This window comes from Hippocampus guttulatus, chromosome 4 (assembly GCF_054856545.1).
Source record: "Hippocampus guttulatus isolate MCC_2025c chromosome 4, RoL_Hgut_1.0, whole genome shotgun sequence".
Classification (NCBI taxonomy): domain Eukaryota; kingdom Metazoa; phylum Chordata; class Actinopteri; order Syngnathiformes; family Syngnathidae; genus Hippocampus; species Hippocampus guttulatus.
Window position 1 is genome coordinate 21,923,060 of NC_141264.1, and position 23,512 is coordinate 21,946,571.

General features: G+C 44.0%; 3 protein-coding genes and 1 long non-coding RNA gene across 5 annotated transcripts; 2 read left to right on the plus strand and 2 right to left on the minus strand.

Moving 5' to 3' along the window:
* Positions 1 to 312: 312 nt before the first annotated feature.
* Positions 313 to 17,420, minus strand: LOC147206579 (uncharacterized). The gene is made up of 3 exons (XR_015100684.1): positions 17,174 to 17,420; positions 14,458 to 14,578; positions 313 to 405 (listed from the first exon to the last, which is right to left on the minus strand). It is a non-coding gene; the product is annotated as an uncharacterized LOC147206579 (long non-coding RNA).
* On the plus strand, positions 1,647 to 6,631 carry LOC147206580 (uncharacterized). Its single transcript, XM_086109446.1, has 4 exons — positions 1,647 to 1,701; positions 3,145 to 3,265; positions 4,338 to 4,442; positions 5,156 to 6,631. The coding sequence occupies exons 2-4, from the start codon at positions 3,180 to 3,182 to the stop codon at positions 5,493 to 5,495; spliced, it is 531 nt and encodes a 176-aa protein (XP_085965572.1). The 5' UTR covers positions 1,647 to 1,701; positions 3,145 to 3,179; the 3' UTR covers positions 5,496 to 6,631.
* On the plus strand, positions 8,343 to 19,123 carry ampd3b (adenosine monophosphate deaminase 3b). Of its 2 annotated transcripts, none has more exons than XM_086108985.1 (17): positions 8,343 to 8,418; positions 8,944 to 9,041; positions 9,912 to 11,125; positions 12,841 to 13,066; positions 13,160 to 13,334; positions 13,487 to 13,652; positions 13,737 to 13,956; positions 14,151 to 14,280; positions 14,386 to 14,580; positions 14,648 to 14,779; positions 15,163 to 15,326; positions 15,416 to 15,542; positions 15,635 to 15,798; positions 16,108 to 16,228; positions 16,361 to 16,534; positions 16,615 to 16,725; positions 17,767 to 19,123. In XM_086108985.1, exons 3-17 carry the CDS (start codon positions 11,104 to 11,106, stop codon positions 17,926 to 17,928), a joined length of 2,289 nt encoding a protein of 762 aa, XP_085965111.1. In that variant the 5' UTR covers positions 8,343 to 8,418; positions 8,944 to 9,041; positions 9,912 to 11,103; the 3' UTR covers positions 17,929 to 19,123. The 2 variants fall into 2 exon arrangements, with proteins under 2 accessions (XP_085965111.1, XP_085965110.1); XM_086108984.1 differs by having other exon boundaries at positions 9,912 to 9,975.
* On the minus strand, positions 18,449 to 23,352 carry rnf141 (ring finger protein 141). Its single transcript, XM_086108986.1, has 6 exons — positions 23,267 to 23,352; positions 22,309 to 22,496; positions 21,657 to 21,765; positions 20,918 to 21,117; positions 20,738 to 20,845; positions 18,449 to 20,663 (listed from the first exon to the last, which is right to left on the minus strand). The coding sequence occupies exons 2-6, from the start codon at positions 22,437 to 22,439 to the stop codon at positions 20,522 to 20,524; spliced, it is 690 nt and encodes a 229-aa protein (XP_085965112.1). The 5' UTR covers positions 22,440 to 22,496; positions 23,267 to 23,352; the 3' UTR covers positions 18,449 to 20,521.
* Positions 23,353 to 23,512: the final 160 nt, after the last annotated feature.

Consider the following 23,512-nt stretch of genomic DNA (forward strand, 5'->3'; position numbering starts at 1 on the left):
CGTGATTAAAATGCGTGACGCTAATAGTTGATCGTTCAGCGTGAGCGAGTGAGCGTGAGTTGTGGCCTACAGCAGTTTCTTACAAGTGCTCTCATTTTACCGTATCGTGTACCGTTCACGTTTGCATTTTCGATAAAGCGCATCAAGACGACAATGTCGACAGTGCGTGCCGTTGCCGTAGCAACGCAGAGGCCATTCAAGGAAGCATAAGCGCTAGGCGCCCACCTAAGTTGAGTGAAGCCATGCGGCGACACGTATCGCCATTAATGACCCATGACACCTTTCGACCTTTTTCGGCCACAGTCGCGCTTACCTCCACTTCCTCTGCAAGGTCAGCAACTTCCTGTGTGAGGATTTCGACTTCCTGTTGAAGGCCTCGCAAGTCTTCAGCAGCAGCAGCAGCAGCTGGGAGAATCACAAGTAGATTATTTTTCAAAATCGTTCAGACCTACTCTAAAGCCAGGGTCAAGGTTTTAGGTTGGAGCGTTAAAGTTGGCCTTGAATCCTGGGTTGGAGTTTTAAACAAGGCATAGTCACGGTTTCGGTTTCCAAGTATGCCTTGAAGCCGTGCTTGAGGTTTCAAAGTCGGTTAGGGCCTCAAAGTGAGGTTTTAAGACAAGGTGAAGGTTTCACGGTAGGGGTTCTAGTCAAGGTTGGGTTTCAAAAAATAAATGTTAGGATTTAAAATTACAATTTGAAGCCAGGGTTCGGGTTTCAATGTGTGATTCCAAGTTAGGGTTAAGATTTCAAATTAGGGTTTCAAGACAGACTTATGTTTCAGTTTAGGGTTCCAAGCATTGGTTAGGGTTTCAAATTAGTGGTTAAAGCCAGGGCTTAGGTTTCAAAGCGTGGTTTCAAGCAAGGGTTAAGGTTTCAAATTAGGGTTCAAAGCATTGGGTAGGGTTCCAAAAAAAATGTTCGGGTTTCAAATTAGTGGAAGATTTCAAGTTAGGGTTCTTGGTCAGTTTCAAAACATTGTGAGTATTTCAAATTAAGTGTTCTTCAAGCACTGATTAGTGTTTCAATCAAGGGTTAGGATTTCAAGATGGGATTAGAATTAGGGTTTCAAGGCATCGTTTGGGTTCGGGTGATTTCGGCCCGGTTTAAGGGTTAAAACAAGGTGAGGGTTTTAAATGTGGAGGTTTCAAAACCAGGATTAAGGTTTCAAGATAGGGTATCAAACTTGGTTTCCAAAAAGGGTTAATATTTCCAATTCGGGTTTCTGTCTTAGGGTTGCGTTTCAAGCCAGGAATAGTGTTTCAACTACATTCCGTTGTTTCTAATTTCCCACATCCTGGTGAGGTTTTTGAAGCTGCAGAGGGGAAGACATTAGAAAGAAAAATGTCAACGTAAAAAGCGCCTAAGCACCCATTCAATCCAACTTATGCAAACGAAGCGAAAAACAACCATGTGCGCTAACCGTTGCTTGCGGCACGTGTGTACTGTACCGTTGCCGCTCATCTTTTCCGGATGCTTCTGCTCTCCATGTGGGGTGACATCAAGTGTCCCGCAGCCCTTCCCACTCGCACTCTGGCATTCAGGTACCCCCCAATGCTCCCCCCCCCCCCCGCCCCCACTCCTCCTCGCTGCCTCTATAAAAACTCGCATGTCCTCAGCGTAAACGTCAGACTTCCACACATAGTAAAGACGACGACACCACCGTCCTTTTCGTCACCTTGCCAACTCACTCGGAAATTTCAGGTAGGAGATTTTTATTTCTTATTTGCACCCGTGCACGTCTTCATCTTTGGACTTTTTCTGGATTTGTTTTTAAGTCACCTGGGATGGTCAAAAAATAGGATGGGATGAATGTTGATTTTTTTTTTTTTGTATGACAAATTTGTGGTTCAAATCATTTTGAATGCTTTTGATCGCACTTTTTTTGGGGGGGGATTTTAGAATTTAGGATGGTCGCCTATGGCCCGCAGGCCACAGCATGACCACCCGTGTTAAGAGTAGGCCTGGCAGTGAGCCGCATTAAATTCAGGAGATCATCTAAGACGGGTTATCAACTTTTTTGAAGCTGAGAACTACTTTTGGACCATTAATGAGAAGGGCACTCGACAATATTTTTTTTTTCTCAAATGACCTTAATGTGTGATAAATAATTAATTATATTATTTGATGTGATGTCACCGATCGTGTTAATGATTTGTCTCAATGATTAGGAACCAGATAAATGTATGCGACACTTTATTCCCATAAATGTTCGCCCGTGTTTACGTTTTCAAATGACTCCTTCTATGACATTCCTGGACTGGAAAAAAAAACGTGCAAGTGAATTTACTCCATTTTATTTTGTCAAGCGGTTGCGCAAAATAATAATCATCTGGATCCAAGAACAGTAGTTTAAAAAAAAAAAGGGATCAGGATCTAGATGATTTTATTTTGTGCGGCCGCTTGACAAAATAAAATGGAGACAATTCAATGCACCTTTTTTTGGGGGGGGTCCGCAAAATAATTTCCAACAAATTATGTTGTATCATTTTATATGTAATAATTGTCCCTACCGTTGCTTTGGACCAATTAGAAGTTTTGACGCATATCGTCATATAAATCAGATTTATGAATAAGTACTTTTTTTGGATTACTACAGTTAAAAAGTCCGATTTTTTTCCAAGCAAAGTTATAACATATGCACCTATATTATCGAGAATAAAGGCATCGAAAAACTGCGCTATTGCAATCACAAAGTTGTATTTTTAAAATTCAGTTTGACTAATATACTTTTACCATTTAAATTCCCTTGCGGGGTGAATAAAGCAGTGAATTTATTATAAATTTACATTGGAAAAATGCAAATACATTTTTGAAAGATTAATATTTTTTTTATCCTGACATCTTTGCTATTGTAACTTTTTCTTGAAAAAAACCCATCACATTTTTTATTCCCACAATATTGCTTTTATCTGCATTAATTTTTTTTTAAATGAGATTTGAAAGGATGTAACCTTTTCCCTTTTTTTTCCCGATCAAAATTGGGATTTTTTTTTTTTTTAATTCTCATGGCTATTTGGGCCAGGTTAGTGCTGATCCTGCTGGCATAAGCCCAAAGTCACAATAACAACACGATGAACATTTTGCCCTGGATCTAAAAAGTTTCACAACAGTTCTGACTCGCTTGTGCTCCTTCATCCCTGGCAGTTTTTTTTTTTCTTCTCGCCGGCCCCCCCTCCAACATGAGGTTCGCGCTGCGCACGCTCGTCTGCTGCTGCGTGTTGATCGCGGTGATGCCGCTGGTGAGGAGCGCCGTTGCAAGGAAAAGGTGAGTGCTCACATTCTTTTGGGCTTAATTTGGGAGCTCATGCGGTCATCTGCGCTGACACTGAAATGATGAAAGCTCAGAATCGACGTCGTCATAGCAGCTTGTGGTTGAAGGGCTCCTCAAACTGAATTGAGTAGGAAGTTTTGTGTTCATCAAAATTGTCATTCTTCAGTCGAAAATTGACTCATGTCTAGTTGATGTTTTCTTTCAAGGGCCTCAGGAATTGTCAAAACGACCTCCAAATATTTGTTTCCAACTTACTGGGTCCAATTGGACTGGTGTTAAACGTGCCGACCAAATTTCACATCGCTTGAAGTGAAACTGGCATCGTGGCTTCATTTTCAAAATCGAACCCGCGGTGACTCGTCAAGCTTGCATCCGAATGCGCTCCAGTCAACTCAAATTCCTCACAATTTCGTGTCGTCCATGTCCAAAACCTCAAGGACAAGTTTGTCTTTAAACGAAGCCAAAGACCCCCAAATGGCTACTTCAAAGGAAAATAAGAAGCCTTTTTTTTGTGGGTCTACCACTCATGATCGACATGCTCATTAATCTTTTATCTGGGTAATTGAAACTGGTTGACTGCTGAATTTTCCAACATTTCTTGGTTGGGCTACAGATCCAGTGGCGATCCATCAAACTTTGCCTGCATTCTCGAGCCACATGCTGGGACGAAAACTTAAATTCTAAACAATATACAGTACATACGCGCTTCACTTTGGTAGCAATCGGAATAAACCACAAATGCCTTCAAAGGACCCGCTAGAAATGACCAAAAATGTACCCCAAAATGATCACTTTTAACCAAAACGCAAAACTTCCTTTGTCATACTGGGCATGGGCTCTTGAGAATTTTTTTGTGGGTCCTCACAGGATGAACATTCCACTCAAATTTGATGTTTCAAGTGAAACTGGTTTTGGGCGCTTGACTTGCAAAAATTTCAAGGACGCAAATTGCCAAAATGGGCCGAGAATGCTGCTTCCTACTGAACGAGGCAGATGACCGCAGACTTTGTTCAATAAATTGCTCAGAACGAAACAGAGGCCTCATGTTACTTCGCGTTTGTGTCAGGTTCAAAGGGCGTTTGCTGATCAAGAGAGACCTGGCCACGGTCCACGTCCACATGGACCCACCACAGCGGGACGGGGACACAAAAACTGAATCGCCGGACTCCAGGTAGACAAATAGAAAGATTCAAGTACAGTCAAACTTCGGTTTTCGAACGTCTCCGTTATCGACCAAATCGGATTCCGACCAGAAAATTTGAGATTTTTACGCCTTGGATTATGACTGAAAACTAGTTTTCGACCAAACTGAGCAAACCCGAATACGCCAAACGACTCCTCTCGGCTTCCTTACACGAGAAAGTGACGCTTCCCGTTTGTTGTGATTGACACAAATCTGACTGGTTTTGTTGTTGCCGTTGTTATTTCTGCATAGTGTATTATGGGATAACAAAATAGTTTTGGATTTCGAACAAATCGCTTTTCGAACAGCCTTGTGGAACGGATTATGGTCGAAAACCGAGGTATGACTGTATTCTCTCAAGATGGACATCTGCAGAATCCAAATAACTTTTTGACTGTTGGTTTAAAAAGAAATGCTGGATGACAAAGAAAAGCAGCGGCAAAAATGCCTTTCGGGACACATGAAGCCACCTGTGATGAAAATTTGCCATTAAAGACATCATGCAGGCAGAACACAAGATCATCTTGAACCCTTTCAGGGACAGCGGTTACTGCAGTGGACAGCTTATCATGTTATCAGCAACAAATATGTCATGTAGCTGCTGGGGTATAAAAAAAAAAAACAGACGCGTGCAGGATTTTGGGGCGACCACCTGCCTGTCAACAAGAACTCGAAAGACTTCATCTCTTTTTTTTTTGTAGACTGTTGCTAAACATCAGAAGGCGCCGCTCGCCGTCCAAAACCTCCGGCTGCTTCCTGTTCTCGTGCTCCTACCACGACCTCATCCACCGCCTGAGCCAGATGCACGACAACAACAAAAAGGTGCTCACCGCCCCAAAAGACAAGATGATCTCCATCGGCCGCCGCCGCCGCCGCCGGGGCGCCGACGAACCCACGGACGCGCCCGGGCCGGAGACGATCCCTTGTTGGGTGTGCTTGCTCACCACAGACAAAGCTCAAGACAAAGCCGCTCTTGACGAGTCATTAGGACGGACGAGGAGTGAAAAGGACCGGCCACGCCCGACGCAGCAAGCGCCATAGATGGCGAGGGCCGATGGAACTGAGAAAGAGAGTATGAGCTGGAGAAGACGACATCGCCGGAAGCATTTGAAAGGAAATGAACTGCTTGTGGAGGGGAAATTATTAAATATGTAATGAGCTCAGTCATAGTTAAAAAAAAAAAGTATATTTTAATTGTCTGTTGATATACTTGTGCATCTCTGTAATTTTGAATGTGGTGGAAAACGGAATTTATTTCAGAGTTCATTTCAAAAAGTGAATTTTATACATCACAGCAATCCACCAAAAATTCACTATTTTTTTTATATATACTGTATTTTTACAGTATATATATATATATACTGTATACATATTTTTTTGTAGATTATCTTCTGGGAACCCATCCACAGAATTTAAGTACTGTACTCTTTTTCACCCTGCAGCACAAGATGGCGCCAAAGCTCTGTCTAATCTGCAAAGGAGGAAATTAGAAATCAGAGACGAGGCAAAAGTGATACATCTCGCAACAGAAACAAGCTTTGTATCTATGTCGGGAAGGAGTTTAGCCTGGGATGTTCAGGAGAGTCATCGCCGCACGCATCTCACGAGCTTCGGGTGCATTTTTTTTTAATCCATTCATCTGTAAGTCGTTCAGTTTTAGGTAGAAAGTCGTACATTGAGTTTGCAATGATGTTGAACTGTTTTACAATCACAGTTTGGGGTAGATACAGTATTTGAGCTTCAGTTATTCACAGTTCTCGCTGTTCCCGGTAGGAAATGGTCAATTACTGGATATAGAGAGCCACTACACATGGAATGAATATTTTATATATATATAAATTAGTTGAGTCACTTGGAAATCAACTTTTTCCTCCCTGTTCTAATTTATTGAAATGCACTTGTATACATGTGTCCCCCCCCCCCCCCCCATTGCTTTTTGCTTGTGTTTCCGCTTGTAACTTCAGTGAAGTATTTGATCTTTGTAAGGACTTTTTTTATACAGCTCTTGTATTTGGATAGCTGTCCCTAATGAAGTGTCCGATGATTGTATCGAGCAAGAAGGCCACGCGGGGAGGAGCGGCATGCTGCCATCTAGCGGTCGAATCGCAGGCCTGCAGTTTGCATGTTGTCAAACTGCTTCTTTTCATATTTGAATGTAATAAACCGCTCACATCGCGCTCATGTACCAGCAGTAAAAGCTACAATAGTATCAAGTTGTACCAGCCGCTTCTCAGAAATGGTAAATGGCTGTCACTTACATAGAGCTGTTCTACCTCGGGGTTCTCAAGTCGCTTTGGAAACACGATGCAACAACCACAACAATCTATTCACTATTAACAGGCAACGGGAGGGAAAAAAAAGGAAAAAAGGAAAACAGCAACGATTAGAGCAATCCAGGAGGGCATTCTGACCCAAGGTGAATGGAGATGTGTCATACTGGTCTAAAAAAAACAAAAAACAAAAAACAACCCTTTTAACAGTCCATGTATTCATTCATATGTAAATTCTTTTGGTACAGCATATTTGGTACAATCGAGTTTTACTATCAAACATATGAAGCGACACGCAGCTAGCTCGAGGCAAGGTAGCATTGATAAGAAACAAAGAAAAAAGACAAGGCAAAACTTTACTGCACATCGTTACCCTTTTAAAATATGTTTAAGGCAAAAATATATATATGTTTTTTTTTGGGGGGGGGGGCTCAACCATTATTTTAAGAGGGTGATAACATCCATCCATCCATCCATTTTCCGAACCGCTTGATCCTCACTAGGGTCGCGGGGGGTGCTGGAGCCTATCCCAGCCATCTCCGGGCAGTAGGCGGGGGACACCCTGAATCAGTTGCCAGCCAATCGCAGGGCACACAGAGACGAACAACCATCCACGCCCACACTCACACCTAGGGACAATTTAGAGCGTCCAATCAGCCTGACATGCACGTTTTTGGAATGTGGGAGGAAACCGGAGCACCCGGAGAAAACCCACGCAGGCCCGGGGAGAACATGCAAACTCCACACAGGGAGGCCGGAGCTGGAATCGAACCCGGTACCTCTGCACTGTGAAGCCGACGTGCTAACCACTGGACTACCGGGCCGCCCGGGTGATAACATGTAAAATCAATTTTAAGTCGCTGCCAAATGTGGTCATTTCCAAGTTTCTATTTATTATTCTATATTGAGACAATTTAGCAGCAAAAGTTGGGCAAACAATCAGTCGCTGATGAAGTGGTACTTCAACTTACGAGGTGGGTCGACAGACATCATTTTTGAAATATGAGCTATTGTTTGGCCATTTTATTTATTTATTTATTTGTCCCTAGTTATGACCAAAAATGTGTGACGATCACTTTATATCTTAAAGAGTATGCAAGTGTGAAAGTCCACATGCTGTTAACTTTCTCCAGCTTGCCGCGCTGCTCCGTTTTCAATTTGGGACCAGAAAGTGAGTTAGCCACTTTCCCAGTGCCACGTTGCGCATTGAGGCAGGTGGGGTAAGCTGTGGCTCTTTTGCACAAGACAGGACACCCGCTTCCAAACTGACTGATTTCGCCAGGGCCTTTCAACCTGATAGTTGACTTCCGCATTGGAGAGGAAAAAAAACATTTTAAAAATGAAGCAATTAGTCCCTGCGGTTCAAGTCACTATAAGAACTCTATTTACAGTACTTTAGATTTTTTTTTTTAATCTTACATGTTTTAAACACTTGGCCTCATTATTACTATTATTATTATCATTACTATTTATTTATTTATTTTTACAACAGGGGTGCCCAACCTTTTTCGACCAAAGATCTACTTTTTGATCAACCAAAAACTCATGACGTGCAAGCCCGATCCTAAATAAAACCAAGCGGCCCTCCCCTTATGAGCCTTCATCTAAAGAAGCATCATACAAAGCTTCCTGCTCAACTTCCTCTAGCAGGACTTGAAGCTCACTGAGGGTCTCTGCAGGATTCCACACGCGCAGTAAGTAAAACTGTCGGTTTTAAAATTGGGCAAATATCTGGCGGGTGGATAATTATTTGCACTTTCCCCCTCAAACAAATACGTATTTCATTCGTTACTCAGGACACATAAGAGTTGCGTTGCAATTTGTTGATTCATTCTTTATTTAAATTTTTTTTGGGGGGGGGCTTCATCATGTAATTGTTTGGCTCAACACAAACTTACATTGTTAACCAATATATTAGAAGTAGGTCAACAAACAGGAAGTAAACAGTAAATGAAGCCTGCTGACTTCCTTAACCCTCGTTGTTGGTTATATACCAATTGGAAATTAAACACTGTTATAGTTTGAGTCGTGTGCATCGGAGCGACATGCAGATGTAAGATGATTTAATAAAAACATATCTTTAAAAAAGTTACATTTTATGTCTATGAGAGAGAGAGAGAGAGAGAGAGAGAGAGAGAGAGAGAGAGAGAGAGAGAGAGAATATTTTAAAATATTATTTCTACAACCTGTGCATGTGTTGATTTGTGTCAATGTGACAGAACAAGAGGCTTTAATAAACAACCTTGACAAGAACAAGCGCTCCGTTGATGCCGGTGCAATTGACTGAATCATCTCGCTGACATCTCCGATCATTTTGGTGAGTGTCTAGCTCACGTTGTGCCCGAGTCAACGCGGGTGGGGGAATAACTGGGGGTCGATTGCCAGCGAAGGGCATCAAAGTTGACATTCCGCTTGCAGCATGGGAAGAGCAGTTCCAGAGCTGTCATTTCCTCCAAGGCTCCAAATCAGCCAAGACTTGCCTTTATAAGGAAAGCGGACGGAAAGTTCTATAGATAGCCTCACACGAACGTGACGCAGCATATTTACTGAAGCGGCTTTCTCTGTTTTTGCTTTTTACAAACTCCTATTTGGGCTCTGTACACACTTGTGTTTAAAATACCAGTGGAAAAAAAAACAGGTAATCCTCGAATGCCGCCAAAATATGAATTGGTGTCAAGGAAGTATGCTCAAGCGATTCAGCTGAACTGTTCAGTGGGATTCTTCGGTGTACAATGCAGGTGCATTTTTTTCCCCAAAATCAAATCTGTCAAGCATTGACTTTTGAATAGACGAGTTTGAAAATTATATTGTGTGTGTGTATGTGTGTTGGGTTAAATGCTCACTTTTTTTCATTCTTTGCGGCAGGGCTCAGCTCCTACACATTACTGTATATAATTTCAGATTTTAAATACGATTATTTCAAAAATGCTCTGGCTGGATCATTCCAGAGGGAAGCTTTGCTTTTAGTTGATGGTTTGCAAAAAAAGAATAAATAAATAAATAAAAAGTTCCCAATTGGTGGTGTGATTTTTTAAAATATTGCAGCCGGACGCCCAAGTTACCCAGGAATCCCCAGCTTGAGGACAACTGCTTTAAGTAATCACGACCAGGTCGCACAGTGCCTACTACCCATGCCCAGTGGGAACTCTTGTTGGCTTTTGTTAGACCTCATGTGCAATCTTCCCAGGTCACAATGAGGAGAAGAGAAGGAATCCTCTGCAAGCAGCAATCCACACCTTGCCTTGGGAGAGGTCAGTGACTATTATCCTTCCACCTGGCGACTGTCAGCGGGCTGTCCACAGTCTCTATTTATAATTCCAGCCACGGTCTCCACACCCAACATTGTTTTCCACCAACGTGCAGTAACAAGAGGTGGCTCACAATCAAAACTATAAAGGAGTCCGTAAACGCCTCATTGTGATAGCAGGGCGAAAGAAATATAAGCACTCATCACAATTTGAATGCGAGTGTCACAACATAAGCGCAAAACTTAAATGGTGTCCGTGTTGCGTATGTGCACACTTGGAAAACTGAGTGAAGCCAAATGACAAATGGAAGCTGTTTGATGCCACTCCCGGTTAAAGTGAACTGAAAAACTAAACAGAGACATTTACATGTTGCGTATTTGACTGACTAATATCATTTTGATCGGTAGTCTGCGGTGCGGTCCCAAGAACGATCGCGGGGGGTGTAAAGAATGGTAACGAACGGGAATACGGAGCGCCATGAGAAGCATTTTAAAACGGTACACGTGAGCTAAGATATGCGTGCACGTGTGGTAGCAGTCGATCGCTTGAAAAGTAGCTCTTCAATTAAAAAAGGTTGAGCACCCCTGCTTTAAACAGTTGATATTTGAACAAATGGTGCAACAACACATGTAGACAGACAATATAACAATACTCCCAGTCGTATATTATTTATGCTCTTGCAACAAAATAAAAAAGACAAATATTACCACAACTATCTTGCAATGGTCTTTGTGTTCCAACCTCAAATCTACATGTATTACATATAGATGTCTCATACTGCCTCCTGGTGGCCAAAGCACATAGACTAGAAGGAGGAGCACAATTCAGACTTTCTCATGGTTTCGTTACTAGCTAAGAGCCTCGGCGTCCCTCCTTTGCGGGCCCACCCCGAGTTGTGACATCGCCACCTGATTTAGCCCCCCTCTGTCGCCACGACACTCCCAATGGCCTAAAATAGTCCAGATGACCAACGCATGAACAGCCTGGCCTCAAAGTCTAGTGAGAGTGAGTGAGAAAGATACCAGTTGAGAAACTATCAGCTCCGAGAAACAAGCTGGACATTTCCAGAAGAGGCCGGAGCAAACGATAGAAGTGTTGCCCAAGAAGGGTGAACGCGTAGAAGCAGGCAGCATGGCCCAAACTGCCACAGAAGGTAGGAAACAAACAAACCAAAAAATGTTGGGACAGTGAACTCAGGTTGCAAAATGACAGGAATTTTTTTTAAGTTGGAAACTTTCCATGGGAATGAAGGGTCGCTCATAATTAGTGATTTTAACTGTAGTTGGGGAAAACGTATTTTTAAATGTATGTAAAATGTTACTATGTCACTCTTGCTATCTTAGTTGTGTATACATTGTTTGAAAACCAACAGATGAACTGCATCATTTTGTATGAAGTTCTAAGTTATATTAGATGAGCAGGTCAGGTTTCGGCAATTTCCAGTGATGTAGGTCAAGGGCGAGCGAGGAATCGCTCAGCTGTCGCGTTGATGGCAGCCACACACGTGCCGCCTGTGGAGGCATATAGGCCGTGACGGACAGTGAGCGCCAGGGTGGCGGCACGTGTAAAGATAAAGTTACGTGTTAGCGCTTGGTGTGTCAACAGGCACACGACTAACTAACTAACAATCTAGGTTCCTGAACAAGAAGGGCAATGGAGAAGTCAAACCGGTCAGGACAAAAAGAGCAGAACCGCCAACTCCGGAGGTCGAAGATGCGGCGCTTCCTCTTCTACGTCGTTTACGTCAGACTCATTGTTGACTTATCAACACGGGCCTAGAGCGCCCTCTTAGGTTTTAATGTGAAAATAACCCGTCACATGGACCTGCGAAAATGATTAAAAGCGCTGAAATATGCATGCCAGGCCAGTAGTTGCCGATGTCACTCTGTAAAGAATGACAACAAAATTCCCAATGCGTGTTTGAATATAATAATAATAATAATAATAGATTTTATTTATAAGCGCCTTTCAAGACACCCAAGGACACTTTACAATAACAAAAAACACAAAACAATACGGGTTGAGCAGCGGCAGCCAAAACGCGCCAGCGTTCACTCAACCCGAAAGTCAGAAAGAAACAAGGGTACCGTGAAACCCTCGCCTATTCACGTTCACACAATCAACTTATTTGCGTTCTCTTGTTTTTAGCACGAACACTATAAATTGCAAAGTCACTCAATCTAACTCAAGAAATACAAAACAAAAGGTGTGACAAATTACGGGGAAGTGCACTATACCACCAAAAGACTAAAACAGGAAGTACAGTATCGTAGCTTGCGCATCTTACGGCTAGCTGTGTGGTCGCAAGGAGGGTTCACGGGGTCTGTCTTTTTTTACCACGTGCGGGACACATAAAAGCCAGTGATACCCAAGTCCGGACGGGGCATGTTTACTGGTATGGGGTTTCAAAACATGTCGGGTCCACAAGTGAGGCCCCCCACTGATGTTATTTCCATGTCGGTGGCTACCAGATGTCAAGAAGTGTTACATTTTAACAAGTTGCGAAGTCGACTGTAAACAAGAGTGACACGAACAGTGGAGGGACCATGTGTCAGAGTCAACTCGACTGTTAATCGTGGCAAAGAAAGTGTCAGCATAAAATAAGATGGCGGGGCAGAATGGAGGCAACTGCTAAGGCACCGGAATGTAAACACACAAGATAGGGCAGTGTGTAGTGACCACGTCAGAGTCTACTGAGAGGCTTATTATCGTTAAAGACGCGGTCTCCGCATAACATCAACGTTTACAACGTGCTGAGACTCCACACGTGAATCCATCTGAGAAACCGTTATCGTGCTTTCTGTTTGCTGTCGCGGTTAGCCAGTAGTTCCACGATGCACTTTTAAACTAAAGCAAAGTAACCTTCAGCGGAGATGCCACGGCTCTTCCCAAAAATGTCCATGAGCGAAGTGGATGAGAAGGTGCGTCTGCTGGCCGAAAAGGTCTACGCTTCAGCCTTGAAGGAGGAGGACACCAAGGACGCCATGGCCCTGTTCACCGTACCCGAGCACTGTCCCATTGGCCTGCGGGAGCACCGTGAGCGCACCCTACAAAAAGAGTTGGCCGAGCAGCGGTCCAAGGAGACAGTCAAGAGGTCTGTCTGGGAAGACGGGCTCACCAGGCAATGGCAGCCGGTTCGCTGGGTTTTCTCTTGAGTGATACCCGTTTTTCTCCTGTGCGTCACCAGGAAGAAGAACTTTATGATGAAGCGTTCCCAGTCGCTGTCCCTGCAGATTCCCACCGGAGACTGCGGCTTGTTGGCACCCTCGCCCGTGATGTCCCCAACCACGCCCGAACCCGTTTTTTCAGAGAGCTTCCTCGACTTCCAGAGAGTGACAATCAGTGGAGACTACTGCGCCGGGGTAAGCATGTCTGTCATAAGCAACGACCTTCATGGTGACACCCTTCTGCAGCTGCTACTGGCTGACAAAGGCCAAAGGCCAAAATAAAACGCTCACTGGGCGTTTTATTTAGGTTCCCAGGATGTAATGCGGAATCCTTGCGCTTATTCCAGGTCACTGTCGAGGATTATGAGCAGGCAGCCAAGAGCCTCCTAAGAGCTCTGGTGATCAGGGAAAAGTACTCCCGGTTGGCTTACCACCGCTTTCCCAGGACCATTGCCCGGTTCCTCCGAAACACAGAGGGGGAGAAGTGGCGAGAGGAGGATGAGGTCTTGCCAGGTGGGGAAACAAACTTTTTTTTTTAAAAACCCTTCTCTTGTGATCAGGTAACAGCCTTTAAACGTTCCTTCTCTGGACTTTTAGACATCTGGCCGTTCCCCCGCGAAGACGAGGACCCATACTCCACGGAGAGCATTCCCGAGAACTTGGACTACGAGTTGCAGATGAAGGACGGCATCGTTCATGTTTACAACAGCGCAGAGGCCCTGAAACAGCAGCAGCCTCGCAGGCTCCCTTACCCGGACCTGGAGACCTTTGCCATCGACCTGAGCCACGTGCTGGCCATGATTGCTAATGGCCCCACGTAAGGACTACCCATACTACATGGTTGACAGCGTTGGTAGCTCATAGGAAAAATAAAAAATATAAATTGGGATTTTATATCGGGCACAGGTCGACTTTAATGGGTACTCGAGCTTCCATAGTCCACAGTCCCAAAAACGTTGTTAAAGATTTGACGATTCAAACAGGTACGGCTGACTCTCCATTGTCTTGCAGGAAGACGTACTGCCACAGACGATTGAACTTTTTGTCCTCCAAATTTTACCTTCATGAAATGCTGAATGAAATGGCCGAGCTCAAGGAGCTGAAGAGCGTTCCGCACAGGGATTTTTACAACGTCAGAAAGGTTGGTGGGTGCCTTATTGACGAACCCCGACTTGAGCTATTAATAAACCATTGCTACATTCGAACCCTTGGTATCCTAAAACCAATCTGCGCCATCAAACAAAAGGTGGACACGCACATACACGCCGCTGGCTGCATGAACCAAAAGCACCTGCTGAAGTTCATCAAGACCACATACCAGACGGAGAAAAGCCGCGTGGTCCTGGAGAAGGGCGGCCAGAGGTACACGCTGGAGCAGGTTTTTAAAAGCCTCCACATGGACCCCTACGACCTCACAGTGGATTCGCTGGACGTGCATGCTGTAAGGACGAAAAGTGTCGAAATGGTCAGCGCGCCGGTTGCAAATAGTAAACCTTTGACCTTTGCAGGGGAGACAAACATTCCATCGCTTTGACAAATTCAACTCCAAGTACAACCCGGTGGGAGCCAGTGAACTGCGAGAGATTTACCTCAAGACCGACAACTACATTGAGGGAGAGTACTTTGCACGTCTCATCAAGGTGTGTCAACTTTTCATCGGCACTAGTTTGGACCTCTGTTTCCGTTAGAACGGGGCTTTGGTTTTACAACGGACTCCGTTTCTATGGCAGCGACCTACCCCGCATTAATACGCAAGTCGCAAGTCACCCGTTTCACCGCTTGGAGTCTAATCACTAACCCGCGTCAACAGTTGTTGAGTCATAATTACAGTTGATATTTGCATTCAAACCCTTTTTGAGCCATATAAATATAAATCAACTGTCATAAACCGAGGACCCCCTGTACAAGAAAAGATACGGACGAGGTCATTCGGCACCGCGCATCAATAAGAGTTAAGGACGTGACAGTATGATAACCCAACGGCTGTTTCAGTATATTGAGAACTTCCCGCGATCTGTTCCAGGAAGTGGCAAAGGAGCTGGAGGAGAGCAAGTACCAACACGCCGAGCCTCGTCTGTCGATTTACGGACGATCCGCAAGCGAATGGGTGGGCCTTGCCACCTGGTTTATTCAGCACAGAGTCCATTCGCCAAACCTGAGATGGATGATCCAGGTCCCTCGGATCTAGTGAGTGCTCTCGGAAGGTCTATCCGGATCCAAAAGGGCCTTTCCGGATGCGCATCAGATTGATCTCAAGACGTTCCTCTGTCTTACAGTGACATTTTCAGGTCAAAGAAGTTGATACCAAACTTTGCCAAGATGCTGGAGAACATCTTCATCCCCATCTTTGAGGCCACAGTCAACCCGCAGAAGCACCCGGCGCTTCACGTTTTTTTAAAATATGTAAATGCCTTACTCGCGTCAAACAAACCAAGGTGATGTTTAGTTCTCTGGTCACGTTGCTCTTCAACTCTGATCTTCATCTCGCTCTACAGGTGACAGGATTTGACAGTGTGGATGATGAGTCCAAACACAGTGACCACTTGTTCTCCTATCAAAGTCCGAAGCCTGAGTCGTGGACCGCAGACGAGAACCCGCCGTACACTTACTACCTGTTCTATATGTACGCCAACATCATGGTGCTGAACAACCTGCGCAAGTGAGTCCTTTGGTCTGGAAGAATACATCGGTGTCTTCACAGTAAAGACACTGTCACAAAGGGCCCATGTAGCAGTGGTTTGGGACCCCTGTCTCAACTTCACTTTGCGACATATCTGATGCTTGCGACTAACTAAAATCTTGCCTTGCAACACAAAGCAAAAAAGATTATTATAAACTGACCCAAGGGGTCGTTTCCCAACGTGTAAAAGTCTTAAGTCGGGGCACTTGTAAGTCAAGGTACCTCTGGAATTGTCACACAATGAATGGCCTATAAAATGTCCACATTTTAATTTTTGTCTCTCCAAAGGGAACGTGGGTTGAACACCTTCCAGTTCCGTCCCCACTGCGGCGAGGCCGGCTCCATCACTCATCTGGTGTCTGCTTTTCTCACGGCGGACAACATCTCCCACGGCCTCAACCTGAAGAAGGTGATGGCCGTCTTGCGCTTTCACAAAGATGAAAGTTTTTTTTGTTTTTTTTACCTCACAAACAGTAAACGACTCCTTCATCGTGACAGTCAAGTCCTCGAATCCTCATTTGGTATGTCTCCTGTCCACCAGAGTCCGGTCTTGCAGTACCTCTACTACCTGGCCCAGGTCCCCATTGCCATGTCGCCGCTGAGCAACAACAGCCTATTCTTACAGTACTCCAAAAACCCACTCAGGGAGTTTTTCCAGAAGGGCCTGTCTGTGTCGCTGTCCACCGACGACCCCATGCAGTTCCACTACACAAAGGTTAGAACCTCTGCCGTATCCAAACGCAGCTTGCGGCGCATGATAAAGACATGGTTGAAATGGCGTTGAAACATTGACAGGAAGCGTTGATGGAGGAGTACGCCATCGCAGCACAGCTCTGGAAACTCAGCACTTGCGACTTGTGCGAGATTGCCAGAAACAGCGTGCTGCAAAGCGGCCTGTCGCACCAGGTGAGCACATGAAAAAACATTTTTCGAATGTATATCCAAACCTGGGTTTCACCTGTGTAAACCGCCAAATATTTGTCACTGCGAGGGAGCGCAACATGGGATCAAATTTTGGTTCAGCAGTACACACCAGAATTACTGGACTTTTCAGCCCATGTAATTAGTTTAATTTGGCAACGAGAAATTTGGTAGGTACTATGTGTAAAACATGGAGAGACCCATCAAAACATGAGGATTGTTTAAGCCAGGGGTGCCCAACCTTTTTTGACCAAAGATCGACTTTTCGATCAACCAACCTCCCGCGATCGACCTGTTACCGCACTCGCTCGCATACGCACACACTTACACACGCATGCCCTGCTGAGCAACAATAGCCACAACAATGAAAGAAACAGAAAAATAAAGTAGACAAAAAAGTTTGTGAGTTTGTGAAAAGCAAATGACTGCCTACCTTTTAGTCAAGACTTGACGAGAAGACGTGGGATGCAGCATGTTAACAACGATCATAGCTCATGTGTACCGTTTTAAAATGCTCCTCCCTGCACTCTAGATTCCAATTCTTTGCCATTGCCCTCGGTGAATTATGCAATTGTAAAAAACTCTGAACGACAATAATACGAACATTAAAAGATATAGTGCAACAGCTCTGATCGCAAGCTGCAATTCCAGACAGCTGACCGCTAACAACTTCCGGGATGCAGCTCACTCGCCACCGTCGGTTAAAGGTGACCTGCTTTTTTATTTTATTTTATTTTTTAAATACTTTTTGTGAAAGTGGGGCTAATGGAATGATAAGGGTGCAGCGTGCACTAACAAAAAATATATATCACATTAATAACACGCACACAAATGTTTTGGGTTTGTTTGTATTTTTCCCCCCCATCTACACCCCTCGCGGTCGACTTTGGACCAGTCCGCGAGCTACCGGACGATGGCGATGAAGTATCGGGGCACCCCTGCTTCATATCGTCAACCAAAAAGAGAGAGGAGAAAAAAAACTGCGTGAAAGAGCCCAGTATGCTTTTTTTCTTGTCTTGTCTCCAGGAGAAGAAACACTTCCTGGGCTCCAACTACCTACAGGACGGCCCCGAGGGCAACGACATCGGACGCACAAACGTGGCGCAAATCCGCGTGGCGTACCGCCACGAGACGTTGTGCAACGAACTCAGCTTTTTGGCGGACGCGACCATTCCAGCGGTGGAGTGACTTGAGTTTGAAAGTGTTTTACACATTTTTTGGTAATTCATCTTTGAATCGATTCTGGTTTAGACACATGTAATGGCTTTTTACATTTAAAAAAATTGCACCTTCAACAACCCTTGTGAGGTTCAGCGGATCGGAAAACGGATGGATGGATATAACACTCACATTAAAGCAGTTCTAGGAAACCAAAGAAAATCCCAACATATGATCTCATTTATTTAATATAGGCCTATAATATTACACATCAGTCATCTTATTTTCTTAAATGACTTAGAAACTGAAAAGAGCCGGTCAAACAACGTAGTACACTGAGAGAATGAAAAGATATTTTTTTGTAACAATGGGAAAAATACTCCTGCTACAATCAATCCACGTGATTATGTTAACACTTCTGTATGGATGTTTAGTGTTATGATTCCACCTAACGGCCAAATAAAGCATTGCTTTTACACACAATCAAATGTTATACTGTATTATTGTAAGAAGCGGTTAAAATAAATGTAAATAACCATGCTGAAATAAATACTTATGCATGATAATTTATTTTTGTAGTGCAAATGGAAAGTACAGCAAAGTCAGCATGAGATTGGGTAAAATTAAACCATATACATGTCTTTTTTTTTTAATTATATGACCCCCCCCCAAAAAAATTGATTAAATAGATTAGAATATATGAACTCTGGATAGTTGCAGTCATATAGGCTGCCAGTGTATCTAATATATCGCGATGAAATGATTAGAACAATTCAAAATGTTTCAGATAAAAGACTGAAACAGACATTGGTCGATCAAAAAAAGGATCAGCCAAAGTCTGGAACAAAGGACAGTATTTCGTGTGCAAATTAAATGTGAAAATAAGACGCGGTATTTCAAACTCATTCATTATCCATGCGCTCATCAGCGATATTACACAGCAACATGCTGGGTTAGAACAACTGGGGGTAGCGGGGGGGGGGGGGCATGTTTATGAATAAAATGCATTCCCTTCATGTGAACTTCCCGTTTCCCCTGATGAAATTCGGTACGTGACAACCACACTGCATGCCGCCTGATGCACGGTGAAATCCCATAGTAAGAGTTTAATTCAATCCACAGCAAAGTTTGAAACTCGATTCACTCATATATAAAGCCCCCGCCGCCCCATAAACATTTAAAAATATTTTTTAATAAAAAAAAAAGCTTTGTATTGCATAAAAACACTATAACAGAGTCGAAGATGATATACGGAAATAACATGCAATTGTGTTCTTGTCAGTGTGTCTTTAAGGGGTGGGGCCCCATGAGTTATGGCCCACAGCTGCTCCCTGCGAGCATTCTTAGTTTGTGTATTTATGTATAAATATTTGTCCCGTTCAATACATGACAGAAAGTGCATCAGTGACTGTGGCTCTTCTTGCCCACGTGCGAGGGCATCACAGTACAACTTGGCTGCTCAACGAATGCTGTCAGACCACAACAATGTTGCATTATTTTGCCCAGTAAACACTGAGGAACCTCCAAAGTGGAACACACGCCACAAAACATCCCCCAAAAATTAACTGAGCATGAGCTCAGCATGTATTTAAAGCAGGGGGGGGCACATAAGGACCACCAAGAAATTCACAACATCGTGAGTCCAGTTTCATATTTGTTGCATTCATTTACTGAAATGTACGTTTCAGTTAAGTCATTTATTCATTGGCTAATTGATTTGCTGTGAATTTCTGATTCATTTGGTTCAATGAATTGGTTAATTATGATGACATCAATATGATTTAAAAAATAAAATAAAGCAAATTTACCATCAAATCCACATTTTAACAATTGGGCAGCACAGCGCCCAGCCGGTTCACACATGCGCCTCACTGTCGAGAGATTCCCGTTTTCAAATCTGTTTTCCCACATGCTAGCGTGGCTTTTCTCCGGGAAGGCCCCAACCTAAGAACTCCAAGGCAGATGTGCGAACCGCGACTCCACTGTGGAAATCACAAGCGACACGATTCAGTCAATGCCAAATGCACGCACACGTTCATCGTAGCGAGCAGTTGCTAACGCAGGCGCTAACTAATCCACTTCTAGAACCAGCCACACAACCACACTACCTACTGGATGACAGTATCGGCAAGTAAGCATTTTTACTATACAGCACAGCGGTTAACTTATTTTTACACTTAAGACTCAAACGGAAGAATGATCAAATGTGACTTAACGCATTACTTTTGTATTTAAGGAAGAGCTCATTATGGGCACCTTTTGACAGGGGAACGGATTACTTTTTGTTTTATGAGTTCTGAAGAAAAAAAAAAGAAAAATTAACTAGCACTGGCAGTTGTTAACTACTTTTTACACTTGTATGACAAGTAAGAATGTTCTGTGAGTTTCTTCATTGCGTTCATGAAGATTTTATGATGGCGCCAGTTTGACCCGGGAACAGATTACAACTTCTTTCATTATCTCAGATGAGGAAAATGAGTTTGCTGCGGAACGGATTGTGTTCCACTTTGGAGGTTGTGGTGTTACGTGACCTCTTGCGAATAGTTCCCCCATAACGCACCGCGTCTACTTGCCGAGAATGTTTTTTTTCTTCTTTTGTTTTGTTTTTCATTTACTTGTTGCGTTAAGGCCGATGCGGGTGTCCCGCCTCGTCGGCCAGGTTGAGGATGTATCCCACCATGTCGTTCTCGGTGGGGAAGTCGGACATCACCCACGACTCGCTGGCGGCGGTCACCTGCAGGCGGCACATGGGGCAGTTGCGGCTCCTGCGGGCACACGTGAAGCGCGCGCACTACTGGTGAACAATTTTTGCTTTCGGAGTTGGTGTTAATTGGCGTACCATTTATCGATGCACTTCTGGCAGAAGCTGTGAGTGCACGGCAGGATGAGGTCGGCCTTCCCGTCCATACAGATGCAGCATTCCTCGTCGTCCGTCAACTCCTTCACTCTGCGGGGGGGTATTTTGTGTCTTAAGAGTTTGATTAAAAATGAGTCGATGGCACGTGCTTTTGATGCCGACCTGCCCATCCACATGCTGGCCTGACAGGCGTCGGGGGCGAGAGGCGGTGCGGAAGAGGCCTCGGTGGTCAGGCTGGCGGCGGCGCCGCCCTCTGCGGCCAGCACGCCGGCGGCCTGACTGGTCATGTCGCCGTACAGTTGGATGAACTGGTACAGGTTCATGATGCGCGACGCCTCCACCACGCCGTTGTCCTTGTTGATCTGGCGGTGAGGCGGAGGAAGTCGCGTGACAGTCAACCATTGCTCACCGAAGAACAACAAACGCAAATGACCGAGCGGCCACCTCGGTCGACGCGCCGGCCTCCCCGGCGACAGACCATTCAGCAGCCGTTTGTCAGATCGTCATTTCTCCAAGCACCGCCGCAGTTGCCGTCGTCTTTCCCTCCAACCAACTTCAGTTTTTCTACTTAGCGGCTTGGAACGACCGGTTCCAATGTGTCAATGTGTAATGGACAGGCGTTGTAATAGAACCCCCCCCCACCCCAAAACTAGACATAAGTAGACAAATGTCTGATAACGTTAACGATGGATGAAGCTTCTCTTTGTGTTTTCCTTTTTTGCATGCTCGCCATTAAACCTGGCGACTGGAAACTAATCATTGCGGGTTAAATGACGTCAGGTTAATGACGGCCACAATTGGACTGCAACGGATTATTACTATCCACCTTTATTTCCCGTGGGTAAATATTGTCTCCTGAATTACTGGAAGTAATAAAATGTAGTTCTTTTTTTGGCCTCACCTTGGTGCAAACGATCCTGGCAGACACCTTCCACAAGGCGCTGGCATCCGATCCCGGCTGGACCTCAAACAACAGGTGCTTGTGTTGCCCTGCAGCTAGCTTAGCAGTCCTGCGGAGAGCAGAATATCCAGCCACGTTTTAAGCGATGCTGCTTCAAAAGAAACAGAATTTGGAAATTTTACTTTTTAATTGCTAGTACGGAAATCCTTGTTTGTCTGGAGCGCCCTTCCACCCACCAATCAAGTGTGAAATTAAGCAGCCAAGTATATGTTCAGTTATTCAACTCTTTCTAATTTTCTGATTTATTCATTTTTTTAAGGTGACTCGGTTCTCATTATTTTCCAGCATTTTTTCATCTGATACAACAGAAGTCAAGTTATCACAATATATACAAATAAATTCTACCCCCAAGCTGTGGGGAACTGTTGTTTTTTTCACAATTGTAACTTATATTTTGTACATTTAACTAGCTTTCTTCAAACGTTACAGAATAGCATACTAAATAAGCTTAAAAATGCTGCTTCAAATCGATTAAACTAGAATTAGCTCGAGTTCCATCTGCAAAGCTAATGGCGATAAGTGATATCGAAAATGGATGAACGGATTTCACATAATATCCAGTAAAAGTGTGTTTGCATGCATCTGTGCTTACAAGTCATTGAGTTCGGCCACCCTGGCCAAAAACTCCTCGTAGGTGAGGTAGCAACTGTCTCGCACCAAGCCGACGTGTTTGAGCAACTTCTCAGGGAGACGCGCCGCCTGACCTGAGATCTGCTGGCCCATCCCAGAGGCAGCAGGCAGCAGGTGACGCTAGCACAACAGTACTGCAGTCATTCAAATCTGCAGAGAATGGAAGAACATTCTAATGAAATACAGTAATCCTCGAACAATTTTGTTTGACCGTTTATGGGATTTATTTATTCACATTTTTTCCCCTGTGGAGCCTATCCGACAAAACGACAGCATTCATAGTTTAGGAGCTTCCTAAAGTGCTAGAATGATGCCACCCCTCAAAAAAATATATATTTAATAATATTTTTAATAATTTAATAATATATTTAATATTTAATAACAAAAAATAACCATTTATTTCAGGGTAAAATTGAAACAATATTAAACTGTCGGGGATCGTAGTTCGTTGTATAGTCATTGTTTGTCAGCCGCGTCCATTGCTGGAGAGGACTACTGTCCTGAAATTGCAAGTAGATACCGAGGCTTTTGGGGCTAGTTAAAAAATCGAGTGCTGGAACAATGAAATGGCACAAATTTTGTTCTGCGGTGTGTTATATGGTGAATTATCATGTCGACTTAGCGCGCGTATTTCACATATGGGCAAAGATGAAGAAATCAATTCGATCAGACGCCACGTCAACATCAGATGCGTCATCAAATTATTGTAACTTGCAGCAGTAACAACGCTCGTCTGAACATGAAAATTATTAGCATTTCTAAAACAGTCATTTTGGGGTGGGAGACGTCAGATACAACAACGCGGCTCGCACAGAAAACGAAAGCGTTACTTTCCACGCTGCCACGCAAGTAAGATGGTCTTCAAGAAAGCAAATATTAACTGTGCACTTGACACGTTTTGAAAGATAAAAACAGCTGACCTAAATATAAACACCTCCAGTGACAAGTGAGCAAAGTTCCCCACAGAAAGCTTCTGTTTTGTTTCATACGAATATGTCGCACTGTGATGACGTTGAGCGCGTTAAATTTGCGTGCTACCTGATTGGTCCTTTTTTCCGCCAGTCTTACGCAATCAGGTAGAAATCAAAATGAGCGTTTCCCTTTCAATTACACCCAATAACCGAAAGAAAATACACGTCTGGCTAGTCTTTATGAACGCCGCTGCC